General features: G+C 64.7%; 1 protein-coding gene across 14 annotated transcripts in view; it reads left to right on the top strand.

Moving 5' to 3' along the window:
• Positions 1 to 2,671: 2,671 nt before the first annotated feature.
• The window catches only part of KCNQ2 (potassium voltage-gated channel subfamily Q member 2), a 52,242-nt gene continuing 34,891 nt past the window's right edge, over positions 2,672 to 20,022 (top strand). For 5 of the 14 annotated variants that reach the window (XM_082746450.1, XM_082746442.1, XM_082746451.1 and 2 more), the window contains exons 1-4: positions 2,681 to 3,075; positions 17,874 to 17,964; positions 18,748 to 18,874; positions 19,226 to 19,401. In XM_082746450.1, coding sequence (XP_082602576.1) covers positions 2,780 to 3,075; positions 17,874 to 17,964; positions 18,748 to 18,874; positions 19,226 to 19,401 — 690 coding nt within the window. In that variant the 5' untranslated portion in view covers positions 2,681 to 2,779. Of the gene's footprint in view, positions 3,076 to 17,873; positions 17,965 to 18,747; positions 18,875 to 19,225; positions 19,402 to 20,022 lie in introns of all 14 variants that reach the window. The other 9 variants (XM_082746445.1, XM_082746449.1, XM_082746438.1 and 6 more) reach the window with 5 other exon arrangements.

Here is a 20,022-nt window from a genome sequence, read left to right as displayed (position 1 = left end):
CCCCTATGCCCTGATGTCTTCTCTGTGGGACCCACCGTCCTATGTTGTCTGTGAGACTAGAGTCATGAGCTCCCCAGGGCTGCCTCCCAGGAAAGGCCAAGCCCACTCACAGCCTGGTACCTCTAGGGAAGAGGGAATAGTCCAGATGTTTTGCAAATTTGGTTTCTACAGCCAGCAGCTGTGATGTCGTGTGCTGGGCTCTGGGGAACACAAGAGCAGGCAGGACACATGCAAAGGCGGGGCAGTGGGGTCCCAGCCCTGTGTGGTGGGTTCCCTGATGGGAAGGGAACACGGAAGAGCACTTTGGGGGCGGGGGGGGTCTGTGAGACCTTGGAGTTGGCCTCGCGTGAGACAGCAACAGTGGCCACACTATTTTCTCAGCTCAATAGTTCGATCTCGGCTGTTTAGTGCGGCCAATGATGTGGGGGCAGGAGGAGGAACCAGAAGGGGAGCCCAGGAGCTGCTGCTCCAGAGGCTCTGGGGAGAGTGGCCGGTGCTGGAGGTGCTGGAAGTGCCCAGCCTGCTGGGCCCGCCTCCTGTCCAGGGGGAAGGGTATCCCCAGACTGGAGCTGGGTGCTGTGTCCATCTGGACTTTTCCACTTCTCTTTTCTGGGTTCTGCAGTCTTGGCAAAGATGGCTTGAGCCTGAGAGCTCTCCCATCTATTTTTAAATAAATGAAATTCCTATCTCTTGCATGGAATTCATCCCAACTAAGCATTTAGCCCTGCAACCCTGGTTCCCTGTGTTGCAGGGGTAAAGGGCGTTGTTGACCAGGTTGCTGACAACCGGACAATGGTGTGCGTGGCACAAAGCTGAGAACATGCGTGTTCAGTGAGCCATCTCATTAAAAGGACATCCTAAATCAAGGCTCTGAAGGCAACTAGTCTCTCCTTAAGGTCTCAGAATGCCAGAGAGCCTGGATGGTGTTCCCATTTCAGCCCTCATATGTTTGCAAAAACGATACCTGGGAATTGCTCCTTCCTCCTCTGTGAAACGACCTCACCCATGGGCCCACTTCACTGCCACATCGAGCTCTGAGAAGGGCTCCCCCAGGAGGGGACACGCCCCGCTAAGGTGACACCCCATAGTCTGGGGCTTTTAACAGGATGAGAGCACACAAGGGCTGCTCAGAGGCTGAGTGGAGAGAGCCAGCATGGGCAGCCTCTCTCTTTTTGTGATGTAAGTGGTCATGACCCCCGCCTTGAACTGAGGAGGTGGGCTTCCCCTTCCTCAGCCTGGGCTCAGCGGGGTGTGCACACCCAAGGAAACTGCAGCCACCTTAGGGCACACTGGCTGAATGCTGGTGATTGTAGCTAATGACCAGGCACAGAGGCAGGGTGGTGGAAGTCAGGAGTGTGGCCCCTGGGCCGTACCTGTGTGCACAGTTGTATATGGGGCATAAGCGGCACTCCATCCTCAACATTCTAGATGACTTACAGATTAGACCATTCTGTCTGGAAAAGGCCACATGGCCTCTAACTTTGGAACTAAAAAAGGGCCAACAGCACCGCTGATCCAGCACCATGGACAGGGCTGCTTCACCGCCAAGTTACTGGGGAGAACAGAGTCTGCTACAAAGTGGGCTGATCTTAGTGGACCCCACAGTCCTAGGCAAACGTGGGAAGAGGCTGGATGTGGTCAGGAGAGGCACCTGCAGCCAGCACCGTCCAAGGGAGGCTGCAGAGGGAGGCTTCAGCGAGGTGGGGGCAGGGTGAGGAGTGTCCATGTGGAGTGCGCAGGGGCCTCTCCATGACTGAGGAAAGAGTCCTCTGGCTTCCCAGAAGAAGATTCCAGAATGACACCCCCACCACACACACAACCATGGCTCCCTGGCTAGGGGAGGCAGCCTCTGCCTACCCCCCCTCAAGAGGACACCTTGCCATCTGTGTCCAGAACCTACCCTTCTTTGTTCTGGACTATGGCACGTGTCCACTCTGGGCTCAGGTCTCTGTCTTGTCCTGGGGGTCATCCTTCCAGGTCCTTTCTGGGGTCTGCAGAAGGAAGTCGAGGCCCCTTGGGGTGAGTCTCTCAGGTCTCACCTCTCTGACCACCTCTGCCCCTCCGCCTGCTTCAGGGGCCTCTGTTCCTCCCTTCCGGGACTCCTCCAAGGTCCAGTTCAGGCCCTCTCTTAGGAAGTCTCCCCAGATGCCTCCCTCTACACTCAGGGACCTGGATCTAAGGGGTCCTCAAACTGGCCCACTTAGAGGCCAAGCACATAAGGTCCCAGGGGGCTGGGCCTTAGCAGAGGTTCTACTAAGGGCCGGTGCCCATTCCTACGTCCTGCTCCTAGGTGTCCAGTCCAGAGGTCCAGCTGGTAGGAATCCAGCTGGGGCCAGGCCTGGCAGAGCTTTGGGATCCAAGGGAGAGCTGGGGGCCGCTCAGGCGCTGCGCCTGTCTTAGCAGAGAACGGCCAGGGGGCCGGATTCCCTGGTCAGGACACGCGGGGCTGCGGGAAGGGGCGCCCGGCGGGCCCCGGTGGCAAGAGGCCCGGAGCAGCCCGTGCTCTTCGTCTTCGTCTGCTCTCTGCCGTGTTCCCTCCCCTCCCCTTCCCGCGGCCGGCGCGGCGTCGCAGGGGTTAATGGGGGCGGGGCGAGGCGGCGGGCGGAGCCAGGTGGCCGCAGCGTCCCCGCGCGCGGCCCGGGCCGGCAGGAGCGCGGAGCCGCCGCCGCTGCCGCCTCGGCCATGCGGCTCCCGGGCCGGGGGCCTGGGCTCGGGCCCGCGCCGCCCCTCGCGCGTCTCCCCCGCTGAGCCCGCGCCCGGCCGGGGCGCCGCCGGCACCATGGTGCAGAAGTCGCGCAACGGCGGCGTGTACCCCGGCCCGAGCGGGGAGAAGAAGCTCAAGGTGGGCTTCGTGGGCTTGGACCCCGGCGCGCCCGACTCCACCCGGGACGGCGCGCTGCTCATCGCCGGCTCCGAGGCTCCCAAGCGCGGCAGCATCCTGAGCAAGCCGCGCGCGGGAGGCGCGGGCGCCGGGAAGCCCCCGAAGCGCAACGCCTTCTACCGCAAGCTGCAGAATTTCCTGTACAACGTGCTGGAGCGGCCGCGCGGCTGGGCGTTCATCTACCACGCCTACGTGTGAGTGCGGCGGCCGGCGGGGGCGCGGGGCGCGGGGCGCGGGGGCGCGGGGCGCGGCGGGCTGGCGGGTGGGGGGGCTGTGCGTCCGAGCGCCCGCGTCGCTCACGCCCGCGCCCGGGTCTGAGTCCGGGGAACCGCGTTCCTTGGCCAGAGCGAAGGGCGGAGATGCTAGTGCGGATCGCAAGGAGTTCTGGGGCCCGGGGCGTCCCGGCCGGGGTGGGGGCGCCGTCCCCCCACCGGCAGCGGCCTGCTTGGGTTGCATCAGCCCCTCCCCCGCAGCATGGGGGATGTGCGGCGCCCCAGCCTCTCCTCCTCGGCCCGAGGCCCCTCCCCACGGCCGCTGCGCCGAACAAAGGGCCAGCCGGGAGGGAGGGTGGCGCTGCCAGTCCTGCCACCGTCTCTGGACTCCTCGAGACCCCTCTGGTCTGGGCACCCCCCCCACCTCCGCCCCAGGGAGGGGGCAAAGGGGTGGGGGCAGGGCCTGGCTTACCAGACCTCAACCCCCAAGCCGCTCACTCTGCACCAAGGGGGAGCTTCTGGGTTGCAGGAATGGGGGTAGGGGCTGTCTTAATATTACACCCCCACCCCCCCAGCCCAGGGCTCGGGCTGCTGGCTGTCTTGACCGAGGTGCCTGCGTTCATCTTCGGCTCAAAGTGCATCACCCCTCACTCCCCCCTGCACCCAGCTCAGCCCTGACCCCTCTGTGCGGCTGCGAGCGGGAGGAGGAGGGAGATGCCCATTCTGGGCGCCGGATGACGCCCCAGAGGGGGGTTCTGTCCTGAGCCTGCCAGGCCTGGCCCTATGTAGGGACCGCCTGGCTCCCTGGGCAGGGGCAGTGGCCTCAGGCCCACGCCATGTGCACATGAGCGTTCGTGGGTGGCATGTTTGGGCAGGAGTTGCTGTGTGTGGCCTGCGCCGGGGCGTGCAGTCTCTGAGCGGACGGGCACTAACCTCACACCCCAGCTAGACGGGGGCCGGAACTCGGCCATTTTGTATGAAAGCGGCATTTTGGGATGGGAGTGAGGATCGGATTCTGGGAAACCATCTCCAGCCACGTGCCCCCGGGGACGACAGGGTGTGTGCCCATGGACCTGTGCGTGTGTGCTCTGGACTGACCCTCCATGGGTCCAGGGGCTAGGGGAGAAGACCCCGGGGGGGGAATGCTTGGCTGCTGGTGGGATGCCATCCTGCGGGGAGACCCCAGCCCTGGCAGGTGCCGGCGCTGAGTCACCGTGCGAGGCAGGGGCTTCCCTGGCGCCGTGAGCCGTGAGCATCCTCCCCACCCCCTCCCCAGTGGGCCGACTTGTGCCCTTCCCATGTCGGCATGCTCAGGCGTGCTGTTCATCTTTGGAAGAGCGCTGCGTCTCCTCGCCAGTGGCCCTCCTGTCACCACCTTCCTGCTGGGGCTGGGTCTAGGCAGCCAGGTCCCCCCCAGCCTCACCTCCGGTATGAGCTCAGAGCCCACCCCACAGCCCAGCAGCTAGGCACCCCTCTCCGACCTGTGGTATGGGTGCTGGAAGGTTTGCTTGCCTTGGCCCCGCAAGTCCCTGGCCGACAGGACAACCTAGGGTCCCGTGTGTGTGGTCCTGTCTTCAGCCCTGAGTGGCTCCTCCTGCCTGGGCCCCGAAGTGGCCATTCCCTCTGTGCCCCCTCGGAGCTGCAGCCTCCAGACCGGGACGCCACGGGAGAGAAGTCCGGGTCAGGCTGCTGCCCCCCTGCGTGCGTGTGTCCGTCTGTGTGTCCGTGAGCCAGGACAGGCAGGCCTGTAGCATGTGGGGGCCCTCCCGCCTGCTCGGCCCCTCCCTGGCTTCCCCACCGAGGTCACAGGATGCCTTGAGCTTCCTTTGCCCCCAGCTCACTGGTAGGGGGACCTTTTCTGGGGAGTGGGGGGGGGGGCAGGAGGGGCCCAGACATGGTGGAAGCGGCCGGGTCAGGCACTGAAGTCTAGTCCGGAATCTGCAGGCCCCAGTCTTCGCTCAGGACGGTGGGTGCCTGCTTCTTGCCCCCAGGGGTTGTGGAGATGGGCTGCGTGGGGCAGCTGCTGTCCCAGGGCTGGCCGGGGACTGCCCCGAACGGCTGCCATTGTTGTTCATCGCCCGTCCCCCGGGGCCCCAGGCGTGGAATGGCCCGTGTGTGTGCATCATTTGGCTTGTTGGATTCATTCATCAGATGAAGTTCAAGGCCCCCTTCCCTGCCTGGTGCTGAGCTGGGCCTGAGGAAGCCCGTGGAGGGCAGGGACCCGGCCCTTACCATCTGTCCTGGCTGAAAGGGGGTCCCCAGGGCTGGGGCAACTCCGAGCCCTCCTGGGCCACCGTTCTACACTTTTGCCACCAAAGCCTGGCTTCAGGGAGCTGGAGGTGGGCCAACCCCTCTGGGCGCCCAAGGCTGTCCTGTGGTTCTGCATTCCCCGCCGACTTCCCCGCCGACCCTCTGTGGGAAGCGCTTTCTCTGAGGACCTGCCTCTGGGAGCGGAGCCACGGAGCCACGGAGCCACGTCAGCCGTCACTCCTTCCCGGTGTGAGCTTCTGGAGAAAGCAGCCTTCCCTGAGGAAGGAGGGATCCCACGCCGGGAAGTGTGGACCTGCCTGGCTGGGAAACAGCTCGGACCTGCCCCTCCCAGCTCTAAGTTCCCTGAAGGGTCCCTTCCTCTGCCTCTGTCTGGGTGGGAAGACCCTGCCCCGTGGGACGGTTCACCCCGATTCGGGTGGGCAGCCCAAGCCGCACATGGACCCTGGGGGCGGTCGCTGGGGCCGCGGGACCCGCACGCATCGTCAGCACCGGATGGGGCCCTGCCCTGAGGAGCTGGGCCGTGTCGGGTGGGGAGGGTCCGGCTCAGCAGACCCTCCTGCCGCCCCTCACACTTCAGGCCAGAGTCTCGGGATCTGCACCCTGAGAGTGGGGGCATCTGTGCGTGGGGATTTTCTGGGCCAAAGCTCTGGAGTTTTCATGAGTTTCTCAGAGGGAAGGTGAGCCACAGGAAAGGCCTAGGCCTCCCTGTCGGGGTTGCGGTGCGGGCAGGTCCACGGGGTCCCCCGGGATCGGGTGTGACTCCATGCTTGAGGGGAGCTGGGGGCAGTTCCTGCTTCGAGGGTCTCCTCTCCGCGGGGTTTCTCTGTGGCTAAATGTGGGAGTGGAAACATGCCCGCTGCTCAGCTCTCTGGGAGTCTTGCTGGTGGGGACACTGAGGCCAGGCAGGGTTGAGTGAGCTCCGGCACTGTCCCGCTCCAGCTGAAAGGGGTCTCTGCCTTGGAGAGGAGAGTGCGGCCGCATGACCTTTCTGACTTCGGAAAGCCACTTTGAGTTGCTGGTATGAAACTGTGTTTAAAACAGGCCAAGGAGGGCTGAGCGTGTGGAGGCCGGGCTGAGCGCGGAGGCTGGGCTCAGCGGGCAGCTCACTCTGTGACTGCTTCCACCAAGCCCTCCCAGTCCTCACGTGGCCCCTGCCTCAGGGTTTTCTGTGCTGGGGCTGCTGGGCCCAGTGTGATCTCCTGCTACGTGTCAGCCAGCTGCGGTCCAGGGTCCCAGGCTCTGCTGCCATCCCCTGCATGGCCTTGGCTGACCCAAATGGGGTCACACTCTTGGCCTGCGCAGGCTGCCTGCTGCTCCCTCTGGCTTGTGTGTCGCCAGTGGGCCACCTGGGGTCGGGGGGGGGAGTGGAGCCTCAGCCCTCAGCCTTGGCCCCGAGTGTTGGCCGCTCTGTTCCTTGGTCTGACTGCATTTGAGGGTCGAGTGCGGCCCAGGGAGGTGGCTGGGTCTCTCTTCTGCTGACGGAGCATTCTGTTCCCAGAAGGAGACGGAGGTCTGCGTGGTTCTGTTCTCATCTGCCTTCAAGTCGCAGAGCTCCGTCCTTGGGGAGGGAGTGTCCACCGAGAGCTGGAGAATCTTACAGAAATTTCCCTAAAGGTGGGAACGCCAGGAGGGTCGTGTTATCCGGAGGGGCCATCCTCACTGGCCTGGAGACCTCAGGCTCCTTGCAGGATTCCCCGCCCTCACCAAGTAGTTTCAGCGGAGATCGGACCGTGACAGCACAGTCCCATCTAAGCATGGTGTCCTCTGGGTCAGCTGCTAGGCTGTGGAGTCCACCATGCTCCTGGGTCCACAGCACGATGGGGTGGACAGGAAGCTTGGTGCTTGTCAGTTTCCCAGGCCGGAGCAGAAAGACTCTCGGATTTATCAGACATCCGTACAAGCCAAAAATTCCAACTCTGGAGACTCGGGGGGAGGGGACTGGTGACGTGGGCACTGCTGTGCGTCGGGGACCCTCAGACCCTCGGGGGGAGGGGACTGGTGACGCGGGCACTGCTGTGCGTCGGGGACCCTCAGACCTCAGGTGCCCGTGGCGGGAGGTCCAGCTCCGGTTCTGACAAGACATAAGCCCCAGCGCGTCTTCGAAGAAGCAGATTCCGTCCAGACGTGGTGGAGGGTTTCACAAGGGCGTTTCACAGGTCGTTCAGTTTATCTGACCCGCAGGTCTTGGCCGTGCCTCTGTGCATGGCCGTCACCCAGCGGGCGTCTTTGGTCCCTGCTAGTGAGAGCCACAGGGCGAGCCTCAAGAGTGGGCTCCCTAACTGTCCCGTGGAAGGAATGGGGCCCGGGGGACTGAGCTCCTTGGGGCATTTTATGGAAGACACCAGCAGGGTCTTGGGTGTGGGGAGGGCAGGCCCCTCAGGGGAGAACTTCTCTGCAGGACTGGGGGTCACACAGCATGGTTCTGTGGCCTCTGAGTGTCCACGGGGCCTTGGATAGGGCAGGCGGGCAGGGCCGGGGCCGAGGCCTGGGGTTCAGGCCCTGTCCTGTTCAAAGGCTCAGGATGCTGCTGCCGTTGGAAAGCCGAAGCTTTGAGGGACGTTGGTGCCCGACCTCTGGCTATTGGAGATTGCCGGCTGCCCTGCACGTGTCCCCATTAAATATTCTCGGGTACAAAATTAGCATCATTCCTGGACGGACGTGGCTGGGTACACGTGTTAGGCCACCTGGCCTCAATTCCCGCCGCCTGTCAGGCGCATCACTTACGTGGCATGACGCTATCCGGTGGAGATGGTTCAGAGGGTGTGTTGGGTGAGGGACCATGAGTGGTGGAGACCCCCGGCTCTGGGCCAGCCTGACTGCGCTCCTGTCTCCACCGCAGGCCCCAGACCCTGGACCCCAAGTTTCCTTGTCTGTAACGTGGGCTGATAACTGTGTTCACTTTCTGCGAGTCGTCGCCGGAGCTCGGTGTGTGTGACACTCCCAGAGCTCCTGGGTGATACTCTCGCCTCTGTAGCCGTGGCTCAGCCAAATGAAGATCTGTGTCTGGCTCGGAGGCTGGACAACCAGGCGGACGGAGGTTGGCCTGTCCCGAACGGCTCCCGTGGCCTCCCGCCCCTCAGCCCAGCCGTGGAAGCCTACAGTCCCATCGGCCGGTGGCTGGGCCTGCATCAAGAGGTTTGTGGCTGCTGACAATGAGGCCACACTTCAAGACGCAAGGTCCCTCTGGCACTTTGGATGCTGCTTTGTGTGTCTGTCCTGAGGGATTGGTCACTCTCCTGAAGGAATTTGCGGCTCTGTGGCCGCCTGGGTCTCCGGACACGCCTTCCTGCTCGCAGCAGAATGGCCACGTTCCCCACACCCTGAGCCTCCAAACACGGAGGCAAGAACGTGCCCAGCTTGCAGGCTGGTTGTACTAATGGGGTTCCCAAGGCCGCTGGCCTCTGCCTGGGTGTCCTGACCAGCCCCTGCTGTCCTCAGCCAAGTCATGTGGGGACCACAGTCAACGCAGGCCCCTCGGCGGAGCCCAGCCCTGGCTGCACTGTCCGCAGAGTGTGGGCGCCGCTGCCGGGCTCAGCTGCTCTCCTTGCAAGCCTGGAGCTCCGCGGTGCTTTCCCACAGCTCCGGCTGCCTCTTAGAACGGCGCCTCCTTGGTGGCCGTGCCCCAGCCATCGCGGGAGGAGGAAGTGCGTCGTTTGCTATGGCTGTGTGGCACTTGTCCGCCCACCCAGAGAGGCTGGAGCAGCCCAGCGGAATCCGGGGTGTGAGAAGACCGGAGGTCGCCCCTAGAGATCGGCATCTTCTGGGCTGGGGGAGGGTTTGGAACCAAGTTCTTGCTCTGGGAATGACTCAGTTTTGCGCCTTGGACCCTGGGCCCCACACTCTGGAGGGGTGATGCGTCCTGCTGACCATTCCTCAGTGCCCTTCCCCCACTGTGGGTAGCCTAGCAGTGGCCCCGACGCGAGCATGTGGTCCTCGATGACTTCCTGTGGAGGAGTGAGCGCGTAGGAGGGGGCCAGGGGCAGACTCGGCCTTCCCTAAAGCCTGCCTCTTCCTCATGCCAATTTAAAACGCTGTGGCGAGGGGCGCCTGGGTAGCTCTGTCGGCTCTTGGTCTCAATTCGGGTCCTGATTAGGGTTCGGCCGTGAGTTCAGGTTGCACGTTGGGCTCCATGCTGGGTGTGAAGAAAGAAGTCACGACCGGAGTCGGAGGGGCGGCGGCGCAGGGCTGGTCAGCAAACGGACTTGCCTGGAGTTGGGAGGAGGGGGGCTAGGGCTTCTGTGGTTTGAAGCTGGTCTAGATGATGCTTTAAATCCATCCGGGCGGGGGCCGATGCGCCTGGGACGGCAGGGCCCCTGGATGGGGAGCGCCCTGGCTGAGCTGGGACCTGCCTTCCAGAGGTTCTGTCAGACCCAAGGCCTCCCAGGGGCAACTGGACAGTCAATGTTTCCAGAAGAATAAGGTGTTTCCTTTTTTTTTTTTTTTTTAAGATTTCATTTATTTATTTGACAGAGAGACAGAGCAAGAGAGGGAACACAAGCGGGGGGAGGGGAGAGGGAGAAGCAGGCTTCCCAGGACCCTGGGATCATGACCTGAGCTGAGGCAGACGCTAAACGACGGAGCCACCCGGGCGCCCTGAATGAGGTGCTTCTAGCACGAGTAACTCTGAGTGGGTTTGCGTGGCAGTGTGCCGGGCTGGGTCCTTGTTGGGGGCCCGTGGGGACGAGGCTGGGAGCACGTGGTGGGACCAAGGGCCCGGATCGTCACTGGCCGGCGCCATCCGCGGGTCTGAGCGCTGGCCGAGCCCTGCTGTGCACCTGGCCTCACCCTGTCCTGGTGGAGGGGAAGGTGGCACTTGGGGTGGGGACGCAGGACCCCATGTGGAGTTGAAGCCAATGTTTTCTCCTTCCTCCTGGGCCCTGGTTAGGGTGGGTCATGAAAGTGGTCATGTCTTGGGAAGGAGGTCTTCTAACCTTCCTTGAGTCTCGGACAGTGAGCGTGGATGGGGATAGGGTTGTTCTCAGGCTCTTCCCACACCTGCTGTCCGTCGGCCCCCTGATGCTGAGGTCAGGATCCCTGGGGAGCGGTCCTGGGCACGAGGCCACTCGGGGACAAGTGGGGCAGCCAGGATTCAGGCCAAGCTGGTACTAAGCTACGGGGACCGTGGCTTCTCTAGCAGCCTCCACATGTGGTCCGGGGACTCCTGCTCTTGGGGGAGACCTGTCCTTGGAGGGCTCCGGCTCCTCCCCACATCCCACTGCTTAGCCTCTGGGCTTGGCCGAGGGGAGGAAGTGCTGGGGGGGGGGTGGACAGAGCCCTGCCTTTTCTGGCCACTCTGTGCAGAGGCCATGAGGGTTGGGGCCATGGCAGCTGCTTTGGGGGAAGTGGGGGTGGGGGAGGGTGTGTTCCAGGCCAGCCCAGAGTCTGACCATGCCTGTATGACGTGCTCTAGGGAGGGCTGTGTCATTAGGCTCTGCCCATCACCCGGCTTGAATAAAATCAGGTTTCTAATCCTTTGGATTCCTTGGAATAATTCTGTCACTGTACAGAAAGTCCTAATGGGAACCGTTGGGCACAGTGTCCCCAGATATCCGTCAGTCACCCGTGATGGTGGCAGGCTGACAGCTCGCGGTGAAGCTGGCCATGAGGCGTCCTCCTCGACGGCTCCCTGGCGTGTGCAGAGCGCCGCTGCCCCCCCCCCCCCACGAGCTCCCCCAACCCAGGGCTCGTCTGGTTTTCTTTTTCCTTCCATGGAACTCGAGAGCTTAGAACGCCCGAGTTTGCTTTTCCATTCAGGCTTGGAAAAAATATTTGAAGGGTCCACAGGAGGAAAAGACCAGTTTCTCCTGGAACCCTAGGCTGGGGGAGGTGGTGAAGGGCTTCGGGAAGCAGAGAGAGACGCCGGGTCAGCAGAAGCAGGTGCGGGAGTGGAAGGGCTACGGGCCTGGGGGTTTCGAAGTGTGTTCACCACAGAAGCAGACTTCAGTGAGCCTCCTCCGGGGGGGGCGGGCCTGACCTGGCCATTTCTCGCGCGCAGAAAGGCAGAGCACGGAAGTGGGAGCCTTTGGGAGTGGGAGGCCCCAGGCAGGGGAAGTGGGAGCGGGCGCTGGCCATGGTTCTGAACGCGAGCAGCTGGCCGGCGCCGGGGAAGGCGCTGGGCGGCCCCTCCCTGGACCGCGGGCGTCCGTCTCCAGCTGCCGGTGGAGGTGCTGCTGCTGCTGCTTCCGTCTCCAGCTGCCGGTGGTCCGAGGTGCTTTCCGCCGTTCGTGTTCTCGCTGGCACATCCAGGACCGTCCTCTCTGACGTGCGTGGTTTGATTAGCTGAAAGCCAGTTCCCATGGCAGGGCCCGGCATCAGGGTCTTCCTTGCGGGCGGCCCAGGCTGAGCTTCTGAAAGCAGCCCTTGGGTGTGGTGTGTGATCTTCTCTGCTGACAGAAATGAGACGCACCCATTGTAGGACGTCGGGAAGATGCTGACAAACTCAGGAAGGACTGTTTGTGTCCCTGATTTATTTTCAAGCATCTGTGCCCATCTCGGCGTTTTTTAAACAAGATAGGGTGCAGGCTTCTACCATCCTTTCCTGCGTTCACGATGTACTGTGGCATGTTCCTGTGTTCGGCGAAGTGTGGGGCTTTGCCTCGGAGAAGAGTGAGCGGGCTGGGGCGAGAGGGACAAGCCTGTGTCTGACTCCTCTCACCTTGTGCCCTCGGTGGCTTGAGGCCCGGGAGGAGACCACGGCTGTGGGCTCTGACCTGGAGAGTGGACCCCAAGCACATGCCCTGTGGTCACCCGGGTGGAGAGAGACCGGGACTGGCCAAGGAGGGGCTGTGATAAAAATAGGTCCTGCCTGTGGGTGAGCCCTCTGTCCCTGGAGGCGTGGGAGTGCCGTCCAAGAAAGCGCTCCCTAAGCCCGTATTTAGGGGACCATATGGCAGAGCTATGAGCCCAGGAGCATGGGGGGTGGGCCAGCCCAGCAGCCAGGGGGACGGTCTCCAGGGAGGGTCTGGGGGAGACTGACGGGGCTGCAGCCTAGCTGTCCCATCAAGCTCTGGGGGGGCAGCCGGGTAGGCGACCCTGAGCCCCTGAGTGTTCCTGGGCTCGTTTCCTGGGACGTGGTCCCCCAACCCCACTGTTGAGCACCTTTCCCCCAAAAGCTGATGTCTCCCGCAGATGAGGTCTTGCTAACTAGGTCCGGTTCCCAGAGCTCACAGCACAGCCGTGTGGCCTCCAGGGACCCCCCCCGCCCCGCTCCCGTACCGGGCTTCCCTGGGATCGTGCGGACGGACTGTTCTTCCCAGTCCTCGGCTGTTCCTTGTGGGCCTCCTGTTCCATGAGGTGCGTCGGCCCCGTTGTGCTTCACATGCGGCTGGGCTCCTCAGAGAGTGCCGCGCCCCTCCCGGTCTCAGGACCCCCACGCTCTGCCTTTGGAAGCCTGCTGTGTCCCGCTGAGTCACTCTGGGACACAGGCCTGCTGTCGACGGGCCCCTGCTTGAGCCCTGGCTCCCGTCTTTTCCAGCGGTGTTCGGACACTGCACAGTTTGCACCGCGAACCTTGTCTGGGTGGGGCTGTGAGCCGCTCTCCAGCCGGTCCGACCTCAGGAAGGCTGGGTTGGCCACCATGGGCCAGGAAGCCTGCCCCACCCCCGTGTGTGGGTTCTGGCTGTGTAGTCAGGGGCCAGCTGAGCTGAGCAGGGGAGGTGGTCTTGGAGGATACTAGCATAGCAGGGCTGGGCAGCCTGTCAGAAACCACAGATGAGGAGGAGGCGGCCCCATGATGGATGAGCAAGCAGAAAAGAGATTCAGGCCATAAGAACGGTGCATGCAAAGTCCCTGGGGTCAGGAAGCTGGCTTGGGAAGGCTGAGAAATCGGCAGGAGAGTGTGCTTCCTATAGTCTCGGTGGGGTGTTGGGTGTCCCTGTGAACATGGGGCTTCTGATAGATGAATGGCTAGGGAGAGATGTAGGGATCTGACCGGCTTAGCCCTCAGTCCTGAGAGAGTCCATGGCCAAGGCCTTGTAGGGACTGGCCATCCTGGGGGGTTCACTGGCCAGTGGGGGGGCATCAGGGGGTCTCCTGAGAGACCTTCTTGCCCTGGGTGTTATGAGAGGAAGGGGCATGGGTGTGACAGGCCTGGCTGTGGGATGGCCCTGGGGGCCGGGCGTGGGAGGGCTGGAGTGGGGTGGGGCAGGCCAAGACTGTTCACGGGGCCTCGAGTGCCGAGCCAGAGGCTGGACCTTCCATGGGGCTGGGGCTTTCTGGGCTGTGGCTCGTCAGGCCGGGCCTCGTATCGATCACTTGTTGAGTGCCAGGCACCGTCCCGAGAGCTCATCTGTCACCTCCCCATGGGCTTTGGCTCAGGTGGGGGGCTGGACTGACTGGACTGGGGGCTCTGAGGGGAGGCCGCACCCACGGGGGAGCCTCCACTCCAGAAGAGGGTCTCGGGAACCGAGTGATTGTTCACGTCTGGTTCATGCCTGGAGCGGCTGTCAGCAGTCTGGGCTCTCCGTCACTCCTGGAGATTGGAAGTGGCAGTGGGTCCGGGAGGCAGAGCAGTTTATTAGGGGCGAAATTAGATTCCAGGTCCTAATGGACAAGACAGGCAAGAGTCTCCCGGGGGCCGGGTGGCAAGTCTGGACAGGAGGTCCCGCTGTGGCCTCGTGCGGGCTGGTGTTCTCTCCGCCTGGGCCCTGCCGGGCTTCTGGCCACCAGCCCCCAGGGAGGCACAGACGTACTGTGGCGAGGGGGAGAGTGTGCTCAGACCCTGGGTGGCCGCCGCGAACGGCTCCAGAGCCTCCGTTTCCCGCCTATAGCATGGGCGAGAGCACGTCCTGCCTCCAGTCATGGCCGGCACGTGGTCGCCTCGCCGTGCATGTTAGCCTGAGCGGGGAGGCTTGATGTCACAGAGCCTTCCCCTCCTTCCGAGAGCAGCCAGCCGGGGCTGGGGGGCGGTGCTGCGCTCAAGCCTTCTCCTGTCCTTGCCGGTACCCTCAACGTCTGTGTTGTTCCGGACGGAAACCAGACCGGAAGCCTCGGCCGTCTCCTGCCTCAGTCTTCGGGGCAGCGACGGCGTCCAGGGTGAGGGCCTGGCCCAGGAGGCTTCGCCTGGCCTCTGTGCTGGCCCCTCCCTGTTGACCCCAGGAACGAGATCGCAGGGGCTCTGTCCTGTTTTTCCGGAGAGTATGCATTCTGTGCTCTCAGATGGAGCGAGGTGTGGGCGGGGGAGGCGAAGCAGAGGAGTGTCTCCCCGGGGCTGGGGGCCGCCCCCCTCGTGCGGGGGCAGGCAGAACTCACCCGTGCGCACACGTGTGCACGCCCGCTCGGTGCCCCCCCCCCCCCGACCGGCAGGCGTGGCTACAGGCTGACCGCCGCGGGGGGCTCGTTGGTGGACCTGAGCCCCTCCGCTCGCTGCCCCCGTCCCTCCGTCAGCACCTGCCTGCCCCGGGCCGCCCCGCACCAGCGCCCCGTACGTCAGAATCCCAGAATCCCAGAGAGGCCCCTGCCGGCCTCTCTGCTCCCCGCTCAGGCTGTGGCTCAAGTCCCTTCTGACGCCGGCCGCGGAGGTCTCGTCTGCCGCAGGGTGAGCACCGCCCGCTCGCTGCGGGCCTGGGCGGGGCTGGCCGGCACCCAGGCGGCAGACGAGGGGTTGTCCTCGGCTGCTCCCTCTCCAGGTGGCCCCTTTCCTTGGTCGGGTGAGCTCTGTCTGAGGTCCTCCCCCCCCCCCCCCCCCCCCCGTGCCTCCCATCCTGCCCCCCCACCCCCAGTCTGGGGCTGGAGACCGACTGCTGAGATACTTGTCTCCTTGGCAACCGGGGGATTTCACCGTGAGATGCGATCTCAGGCTGTGGCTGCGGGAGGAGAACCACCCGGTCCTGGCACCGGGGACGCCTCCCTCCTGTCTTCCACGGCAGCCTGGACGGGTCCCAGGCTGGAGGGCTGAGAAGGGCTGCACTGAGCGGCTATGGGAGGGGCTCCAGCCGCGGGGCCGCAGAGCCCCCCCACCCCCGGCCTCACCGGGAGGAAGCGGACCAGCCATCCTGGGCCGCAGAGCAAAGATGTCTGTCTCAACTTCTGCTCTTGAGCCGTGTGGGTCCTCTGCGGCCTGGAGGAGCGGGCACTCTGAGCCCACGGTGTGCTCTGCGGGGACCCACGGGGGTGCTGGTGGTGGCCCTGGGCTCCTCTCCCCACATGTCTCTCGAGGACCCGGAGTGGGCAGAAGGGTCCCTTGCCTCAGCCATCAGGAGCAGAGACTGAGGGAAAGGCCACGGGAGGCGAGGCGAGAACAGGCCCCTTCAGATCCCTGAGAGTCGGCGGGCAGCTCCAGATCTGCCCAGGGCTGCGAGGGGACCCCCCTGCCCTGCAGGAGGATGGCCCCTGTGTCCACGCTAGCCCCTCCCCCAGGATCCCGGGGCTGGACCACTCGGGTGTCTGCATCGCCGAGGACACTGTGCTCGGGCCCTCGAGCAGCTTCCTGAGCTCAGTTCCCCCATGCGAGGGTGGGTGCGAGTGGGTGGCGGCAGGGGGCTGGCGGGGTCCCTGGTCCCCAAGGTGCCTGCAGACAGGAAGGTGCCTGGAAATAAATGGATCCTCTGTTGTTCAGCTTACGTGCGCTGGGGGTCGGGGAGGTGATCGCCGTTGGGGGGGCCTCCTCTCCAGAACGGGGGACCCTGTCCTTGGCCTGGAGATATGGCTCGGCCAGCGGGTGGTCGCTCTCCCTGGGGCTCTGCTTGTCTTTGCTGCGGCCTTACACGCTGCCTGCCTCCCCCGCCCCCTCATGGGTGGGCCGGGCCCACCTCTTCCCAAACGCGCACCCTGGCGCCTGCGGGGGCCGTCCGTTCTAGAACCTCCGGTGCAGGGTGGCCGCTGTCAGAGTTGGCTCCGCTCCCCTGGCTGAGAGGGACCTTCCCAGAGTTCACGCTTCCCTGAGGGTGACTCTGCAGCTCCCCATCACGGCCTGCTGGGAAGGCAGCCTGTCCACGGAGCACGGCCAGGCCGTTCCGGAATGTTCCAGGGTGCCGGTCAGAGCCGCCCACAGGAAGCTGGGCACACAAGCCCTGGTCGCCTTGGGCCTGGGGCTTTCTCTCCTCCACTTCAGGGGAACGTTTTCTGACAGCGCGGGTCTGTGCGTGGAGGCCGCCCGCCCGCACGCGGGTGACCGGGTGACGGCGATGCCAGGCGCCCCCTGCCCCGTTTTCCCATCTGGTCAGACGTGCCCCCTGCCGGGTCCCAGAGCCCGCCGTCTTCCCCATCTCTGGGCCACCCCACGTGCTCTTCCCTTCTCCCCTCTCGGCCCCGCCCATTCCTCTTCACCTTCGTGGACACCTCCTCGGGGAGGCCTGCCAGATTGCACGTCTCCCTGGGCTCCCTGCACCTCTGCACCGAGCCAAGCTGAGTCGGGTGCCCTTCCTGCCGTGGGTGATACGTTCAGCCCCTGCCATCAGCCAGGCCTCCAGGGTCCTGACCCAGAACCTGGGAACCTCCACGTCCCCTGTCCCGGGCAGGTCCTCCCTGCGCGGGCGCCACCTCCCCCCACTGACTGACTTGGGAGAAGACCCCAGCAGGCAGAGGGTCACAAATACCTACCTACAGCACATGAGCTATCTGGACGTTTTCTCTAGGGCTCAGTTAATTGAATAAATTGTCTAATGAAAGGAAATTAATTGTGGTTTTGAAATGCGACTGTTTTTTCGCTCGTGTCGTATCTGGCTGGTGGGTGCTGGCCTTGCCTCCTTTATCTGCGGGGAGTGCGCCGGGACCCCCTCCCCAGCCACGCTCCCAGGGAGGGTCTTTGGGGTGCATGGGGCAGGGCTGCCCGAGTTGCCCCAGGATGGGGCTGAGGCTCAGAGCTGCTGGGGCAGCCCAGTTAGTGCGCCAGCAGGACACGGGCAGACCCAGCGGGGGCGGGCCTGGGTTAGCGTCCAAGCAGCTGGGCTCGGGTCGGACTGCGTGGGGGCCTCCTCCTGGGAGCCTGGTGGTCTTGATTCCTGGGGCGTCCAGGGAGGTGCGCGGTGTGTGGACCCCGTCTAGCTCCCCACACCGTGTGCTTTGTGCTCTGGCCCTGGCCTCAGGCACTCTGCTCTCTCAGACCCCAGGCTCACACTGTCCCCTTCAGCTGGACACCCTGGCTGCTCTGTTGGACGGGGCCTTGGCGTCTGCGTTAGCTGCACGGTGTTTCCCGGCACCACTTACTGGGAACAGCGGGCCCTCTCTGCCCCTGCCATGCACAGCCAGGACCCAGCTCTGGCAGCCAAGGCCCTGGGCGGGTGTTCGTGAAGGACCGTGCTAACTGGAAGACGGGCGTGTTCTGTTTGTGAGCCTAGAAAGGGACAAGCGTATGCAAGGCAGAGGACCCAGACGGACTGAGGGACGCCCACGGGGCAGCCAGTGTCCCTCTCAGCATCCTGGGGACCTTCCCACAACCCAGGGCTGTTGACGCGGGAGTGTGGCAGGCGTGGTGGTGCGCAGTCCCTGGGGCGCGTTGCGGGCGTGGGTGCGGGGCTCTGCCCCCCGTGCCCCGTCTGTGCCACCGCTGACCGCCCTCGCCTCGGCCCCAGGTTCCTGCTGGTCTTCTCCTGCCTCGTGCTGTCGGTCTTCTCCACCATCAAGGAGTACGAGAAGAGCTCGGAGGGGGCGCTCTACATCTTGGTGAGCCCCCGGCGGGACGTCCAGCTGCGGAGGGGTGGTCGGCGCTCGGTCCCCAGCCCCTTGTCTCTGATCCCTCAGACCTGCTCCGTCTGAGCCTGGAGACCCACCCCCCGCAGTGTTCCCCGATCTCTGGTCTCCAGCTTGGTGGACGAAGGCCCGTCCAGCCTCCCCTCTGCATTAGTGAGCGACCTTGCAGCGTCCACCGCCCCCGGGGTCATAGTGCCCCTACCTGCTTCTCCCCTAACAGACAGTCCACCCTGCTGCCCCCACAGCCTCTGAGAGCCCACCCCACCCCGTTCCCAAGTGCTCGCTAGAGCCCGAGGGCCCAGGTGCCCCCTCCCCGGGATGGTGGGGGTCCCCACGATGGGGGCGCGGGCGGGGCACAGGGGCTGAGGAGCTGACAGCCGCTGACAGGCAGGGGCGCGCACCATGGCAACCGTCAAGTAGTGTCTTTGTTGCTGCTGGTGACGGAAGGAGGCTGATCAAGGTCCAGAGTGAACCTCAGAGGAGCCTGCCCTCCCCCCCCACCCTTCGTTCTGGCCTGGGGGCCACCGGCCTCAGGGAGGCCACGCCCCCTTGCAGTAACCTGGGACCCTTCCTCAGCTTTGCTTTCCATGCTCCCCCTGACTCGCCACCCCCACTAACACCGACTCACACGCCGGACGGGAACCCCCCCGCTAACACCAGCTCACGCCGGACGGGAACCTCCCACACGAGCACCGGCCGGCTGGGTCCCAGCCCTGACCCCGGCCTGGACGCGGCTCAGCCTGGCCTCTCCTGCAGGAAATCGTGACCATCGTGGTGTTCGGTGTGGAGTACTTTGTGCGGATCTGGGCGGCGGGCTGCTGCTGCCGGTACCGCGGCTGGAGGGGGCGGCTCAAGTTCGCCCGGAAGCCCTTCTGTGTCATAGGTGAGGCCAGAGAGGGTGCAGGCGGGCTGCCAGCCCCAAGACAGACGGGGGTGTGTGCTGGCCCCGGAGGCAGGCCGAGACTGCTGACTGGCCGCTTCCAGAAGTTTCTCCCACCTGCCTCTTGGTGCCCGCGCCGTGGTGAACGCGGTGGAGTGGCGGGAGAAGGCAGAGCCGTGGGGACGGCTGCTGCCCAGGGCAGGGCCAGGCGGGGTGAACCGTCATGCGGCCCCCTTGCTGGCCCTTTGCATGTGGCTCCTGTCCGTCTGTCCGTCATCCTGGGGGCCCCTCGCCTGCAGCCGGAACTGGCAGTGCAGGGGCCAGCCCTGCCTCGAGCCGCGCCGTCTCCCGCAGACATCATGGTGCTCATCGCCTCCATTGCTGTGCTGGCCGCCGGCTCCCAGGGCAACGTGTTCGCCACGTCGGCGCTCCGCAGCCTGCGTTTCCTGCAGATCCTGCGCATGATCCGCATGGACCGGCGCGGCGGGACCTGGAAGCTGCTGGGCTCCGTGGTCTACGCCCACAGCAAGGTGAGCTCCGCCCCCACACCCTGCCGCAGATGCCCCGGGGGTCCGGGCACGCAGGGCCCAGCCCATCCCCTTCCTGGGCATCCTCCCATGGGCTGTGCTGTCCCGGGAGGCTCTGTCCGTGGCAGCTGGTCCGTGGCGCGCTGTGTGGTCAGTGGGGGCATGGAGCCGGTACTGCCCAGGCTCGGGACCCCAGAGGCAGGGGGTCAAGGTGGCTGTGTCAGGGGCCTGCAGCCCCACCCCCCAGGAGGAGCCCGGCAGCTCCTCCTGTCTGAGCTCGGAGCTAGAGGGTTGCTGAGCAGGCCAGGGCCGGGGTCGGTCCCTGGACATGCTGAGGTGCTGAGGACTCCCTGGCTGGTCCAGGAGCCCCCTCCATGCCCAGGGAGGTCATCCCAAGGCTGCAGCCTGAATGAATGTCTCAGGCCACTGGGGGAGTGCCCCAAGCCTGGGGGACGGGGCGTGCTGGCCTATGTGTGGGAGGCGCCCAGGTCCAGGGACCACCCAGCCCTGGGACTGTGAAACTGGACGCCCTGCTCCCCAGCCCCGTGCCCAGGGCCAGGGCCACACGGCCCAGTATATGCTGGGGGCTGTGTGGGTCACCGAACCCATAGCACGCCTGCCCAG

Source organism: Mustela nivalis (assembly GCF_964662115.1).
Source record: "Mustela nivalis genome assembly, chromosome: 8".
NCBI classification, from domain to species: domain Eukaryota; kingdom Metazoa; phylum Chordata; class Mammalia; order Carnivora; family Mustelidae; genus Mustela; species Mustela nivalis.
This window is presented reverse-complemented; position numbering and strand designations above follow the sequence as displayed.